This window comes from Malania oleifera, chromosome 11, assembly GCF_029873635.1.
Source record: "Malania oleifera isolate guangnan ecotype guangnan chromosome 11, ASM2987363v1, whole genome shotgun sequence".
Lineage (NCBI taxonomy): Eukaryota > Viridiplantae > Streptophyta > Magnoliopsida > Santalales > Ximeniaceae > Malania > Malania oleifera.
The window spans coordinates 63,977,168-63,982,555 of NC_080427.1; the positions used below are offsets into that span (position 1 = coordinate 63,977,168).

Consider the following 5,388-nt stretch of genomic DNA (forward strand, 5'->3'; position numbering starts at 1 on the left):
AGGGTGAGGTGCTGGGTATATAGAAAGGAAAAACAAAAGAATGGAAAGACAAAAGAAAGGAAAGAAAAGCAAAGAAAGGAAAGACAAAAGGAAAGTGAAAAAAAAAAAAAGTCAAAAAGAGGAGGGTTTCCTTGGGAGAGAGCCGTGTGCAAAAAAAGGGGGGCAGCGTGCGCTATGCTGGAGAAAAAGGCCGCACCATAAGAGAAAAAAAGAATTTTTTTTTTTTTTTTGGGAGACACAAAAGGGAGGCCAAACCACAGAAAGTTTCTTAGAAAATTTATTTTTTGGGAGCTTTCTTGTGGTTTTCTTTTGGGGGTGCTAGGAAGATATACACACAGCCAGCAAAGGAGAGTTGGAAGCACGCAAAAATAATATCTTTTCAGAATCGGAAGGCGGCGAACAACGGCGTGTTCGGGGTGTTCGTGACGCGCGACGACGGTGCGGCGAGTGTTGATCTTTCCCATACGCTCCAAATTAAAGAAAATATGGTGAAATCTATTATGTTGGATTTAATTTTCGGAATGAACTAAATTTTTGAATTCTAGGAAAACGATGTAGCCAGTTTCGAACTATGCTTGCTCTTTGATGCTAATCCGAAGTAGTTTTCATTAATGTTTGTTTGAGTTATTCTGTGCCTAATGCTTTTAATTAACTGGCCATTAATCAAATGATTTTAGTCTTATGATTTGCTACCGAAAGGGGGTATTATAGGATAGATCTTGGATTATTCAGCGTAGGTAAATATAAAGATCAAAAGACTTGTATGAACCTATGTAGCATTAAAAATCGAGGGTTTTACTGCATTCTTGCATTATTAATTTGCATACTCTTATGTTAAATAATAAACAAGAATAGGTTCTGATTGACTATCGAAAAAGGCTTTTGGAAAAATTGGCGATTTGCTAACAAATAGAGAAAACGAAGTTGAATTAGTTAAACGAGTAAAGCATAGTGAGAAACTAGGTGAAATCGGTTTCGTAGAAGTTTTCACCATCATCAATTTGACACGCAGTATCCAGTTTTGAATTCTCCTGAATAGTTTATTTAAAGTAGTTTTGTTTAAATTTTGCAGTCTAAAATTATTAATTTTTCTAAATAAAATCAAGGTTAGTAAAATTTCGGTACTTGATAAAATTAAGACATCAATCCCTGAGGACGATACTCTACACATTATTATATTATAAAACTACGATACTGTGCACTTGTAGTTTGTACCGGTCAAGTAGTTTTTTAGTGTTGATAATGATGTATATGTGTGTGTGTATATACTTTGAATATTGTATTCTGAATGATATAAATACACTGTTTTCCGCCGTTAGGTTTTATAAATAAAATAACTTTTTACCTAGTACCCAATGCGGGTCGGGTCGTACAAATGGTAGTAGGGTTGTTGACGTGGCAGATTTGTGAGTGTTATGGAGGACGTATGAATATTTGATTATTTATTTATTATTGAGAAAAAAAAAATTATACGAAAATCGGGGCATCACAATATATATATATATATATATATATATAAATTTGTACTCTTCAAGTGTATAATTCTAATTTATAATATTAAAATGAATAATAATTTACCATCTCTTCCGAAAGTTACTACCTTATCTGGAGGATAAACGTTTCACCTTTTCAAGAGGTCGATTTTAGCATCCCTTTGGATGGTAAAAAATATAACCTCTTTAGGAGGTAAATATTTACCATCTCTTTTGTAAATTAAATACATAACCTTTTCAGGAGGTCTATCTATTCGGGAGATTAAATATATAGACGGGAGATTTAAATATATAGTCTTTTTAGGAGGACTATATTACCCTTTCTTCTAAAGATTGATACTCTTTAAACTTTAAAAGTTTGAGAATATTATACTCTTGTGGAGTAAAAATTAAAAGAAATAAATTAAATTAAATATAATTTAAATAAATATCTTAGTTGGTTAGAGTTTCGTGTTGATAACATGTTATAAAAGATGTAGAAAAATAAATAAAAATGAGACAAAAATTTTACGTGATTTGAATATGCCTACTTTACGGACGAATGAGATCAAAACTTCACTATCTTTAAAAGAATTAAAAAATGATATGAAATTAGCCTTGTACAAAAATATTTCTCACTTTCTTTATATCTCTCCTCTTCCTTTTCGCTTCTTTCTTTCTCTTTCTCTTCCTTTTTTTTTTTTTTTTTTTTTTTCGGCTTCTACAGAGAAATCCCAACCACTCACAAGCCTTTTAGAAAAAGAGCTGAAAAAGAGCTCTACATCTTTTTTGTTTTAATCTTTGAGAGTTACGAGTTGTAAGAGGGTCGAAAGTGGACTTGAAAGAGGAGGGCAGTTCATGTACCTTTGAAAAAAAAAAAGAAAAAATGAGATGTGACCCGGCCATGCAGTCGGGTCATCTCAGAAGGGTGAGGTGCTGGGTATATAGAAAGGAAAAACAAAAGAATGGAAAGACAAAAGAAAGGAAAGAAAAGTAAAGAAAGGAAAGACAAAAGGAAAGTAAAAAAAAAAAAAAGGCAAAAAGAGGAGGGTTTCCTTGGGAGAGAGCCGTGTGCAAGAAGAGAAAAGGGGGGCAGCATGCGCTATGCTGGAGAAAAAGGCCGCACCCTAGGTCTTGCTGCCCGTGTAAAGTCTAGATGTGGTCACCGTTTTCATCAACCGGTTAGATATTCGGCTAGCTCGAAGCCCATGACACTTCACCCAGGATCCTCACCCAAAAACTGAGAGGATATACTGAGAACATTTATCAGGAACCGAACTCCCGATTCTCCTCCTTGATTGCCTTATACTTTTTACCGCACCATGCCCATGGGGGTCTTCTTTCTTTTTCTTATTCTCTTCTTGTTCTCATTTTATGTTTGTTCATCCCAATGCTACTCCTTATATAGCCGTAGGAGGAGCAGTGATGATGGGTTTTTTTTTTTCTTTTATTATTAATCAAATATATTAGGTGGGAGTAGTAGTTGATTGTTGGCTGAATGATTGACAGCCACTCCACCATATTTCATAACAAAACACATACTTATTGTATTCATTTTCATATAGCTTAGACTCAGTTTATCATAAAAACTCATGTAATACTCTTTTGAGGACCAATGAAATCCCGCCCACTGTGAACCTCAATAATTAATGTAAAGCGATTGAGGACCGAAAAAAGATTTCCTCCACTGGTTAATGAATGGCACTAACAATCCCAGTGGAAATCTCACCATTATGTCTCACTGAATCAGCACTTAGACATACATATTCGACCGCCAATTAACTAAACTCACAAACAGATCAATTAATTATCCTCTACTTCCCCAATCCCCAACCCCTCCCCCTCCGCCGACCCCTTCTTCTCTTCCTCTCTTATTTCTTCTCTAATTTTTGCAGCTTGTCCCTTCTCCTTCCCTGCTTCGTCCTCCTTTCTCTTCTCCTCCAACGCCTCAACCAGTCTCTCCAAGCAACTCGTCGCGTCTTCCTCCGGCGACTTCGGCATCAAATTCTCCGCCACGTCGGCCGGCGTCATCTCCGTTTCTCCCAACAGCCTCCGAATCTCCCCGAACAACTCGTGCCCATCCACGTCCAAGTAATTCTTAGCCAGAACCATAAACGCCTCAAACCCGCAATACGACAATTCGATGTGCTTGTCCATCCTCCCTCTCCGAATTAGCGCCGGGTCCAACTTCTCCACATGGTTCGTCGTAAAAACTATAATCTTCTCTCCGCCGCAAGCCGACCAAATTCCGTCGATGAAATTCAAAAGCCCAGATAAAGTCACCTTACTCTCTTTCTGGCTTTCTTCCTCTTTCGCCATTTTGCCCACCGGATCCTTCCCTTCCTCGTCGTTCTCCGTCTCCTTTTTCTTCTTCTTCTTCTTCCTCTGCCCCGTCAGATCTAGCGAACAATCAATATCCTCAATCACTATTATCGACTTGCTCGACGTCTCAATTAAGAGCTTCCTCAGCTGGGTATTGTCTGAAACCGCCGTCAATTCCAAATCGAAAACGTCGTAGCCGAGGAGATTTGCCATGGCCGCAATCATCGTCGATTTCCCGGTACCAGGCGGTCCGTAAAGCAAATACCCTCGTTTCCAAGCCTTCCCAATTTTCGCATAATAGTCCTTTGTCTTACTGAAATTGATTAAATCTTTTATAATTTCTTCCTTCTTCTTCGATTCCATCGCAATCGTATCAAACGTCGCCGGGTGCTCGAACACGACATGGCTCCAGGGGCCCCGCTTGAACAGGCCGCCGCCGCCACCGCCTCCGCTGTTCGTGTACAGCTTCCGCTGCCGGTTTTTAACAGCGATGGCCTTTCCCTGTTCAAGAACGTGCTTAAGGTATTCGCCGACGACGAGATCACGGTGGCGTCGGTGGAAGGTGAGCTTGTAGTACCTCTTCTCGTCGGAGTTGGAATAGAGGGAGATGGCATGCGAGGGAGGGGTTTTCTTGAAGGAGGCCCACCAGAGTCGGGCGCCGCGGAAGTCGTCGGTGACCTCCTCACTGTCGGCGATGGCGAAGACGATGGAGGAGGAGTCCTTGGTGACGTCGGCACGGAGGCGCCGAGCGCGGGCGGCGGAGGTGGCTCCGAGGTAGGTCTCGATGGCAGCGTAGGCCTGGCTGCGGCGGAGACCGTCGCCGTTGAACTCGTGGAAGGAGATATGGACGTAAGGGTAGGCTAAAGCGGCGAGCTTGCCGCCAAATCTCTCGAGATAGTCTCGGAGATAGCGAGGGAAGAATTGCTGGAAGATTGCCCAGACGAACATAATGCTGGCGAGTCTTGAACCAATCTGGGTCCACATTTCTCCCATGGTCGATGTTGTTGCCATTGAAGTTCTCCTTAATTGGTTAATCAACGGGAGATGAGAAGCTGAGAACTGAAGGAGCGTGCTATATAAAGAAAAAAAGAAAGAAGACGGAGAAGAAGAAGAAGACGAAGAAGAAGAGGAAGGCGGCTTGCTTGCGGAAGAAGATACGAAGGAGCTAGGGCTGCATTAGGTTTGCAGTGAGTTCAGCTGAGAGAGGGACCACATTTTTTTTTGGGTGTGTTTCATGGAAATAGGATTCTTTTGTCATTTTGCAAAACAGACAAGAATACTAGTTGGCCGCGGTGCAGACACGCAACCAACACTGCCGTGGAGCCACGTGGGTTCCTCGAGCAATGCAAACATTATGAGTTTTTTTTTCAATTTTTATTTTATTTTATATAAAAATATTTAAGAAAAGTTTGGAAAACTTTATTTCCCGATTAATAGAAGATATTGCACAGTTCAGCACAAAAGATACTGCGACGTCTTTTATTAAGAGATGCTACTTTAGATAACGTTGACTAAATCAATTTTTCTTTTTGTATTAGGAATTATTTGGAGATTTAAACGATTTTTAACATTTTCTTTGAAAACATAAAAATAT

At 40.0% G+C, this 5,388-nt stretch overlaps 1 protein-coding gene across 1 annotated transcript; it reads right to left on the reverse strand.

The window, feature by feature from the left end:
- Nucleotides 1–2,994: 2,994 nt before the first annotated feature.
- LOC131168646 (AAA-ATPase At3g28580-like) lies at nt 2,995–5,135 on the reverse strand. The gene has a single exon (XM_058128247.1). The coding sequence runs from the start codon at nt 4,803–4,805 to the stop codon at nt 3,276–3,278; it is 1,530 nt and encodes a 509-aa protein (XP_057984230.1). The 5' UTR covers nt 4,806–5,135; the 3' UTR covers nt 2,995–3,275.
- Between the last annotated feature and the right edge of the window lie 253 nt (nt 5,136–5,388).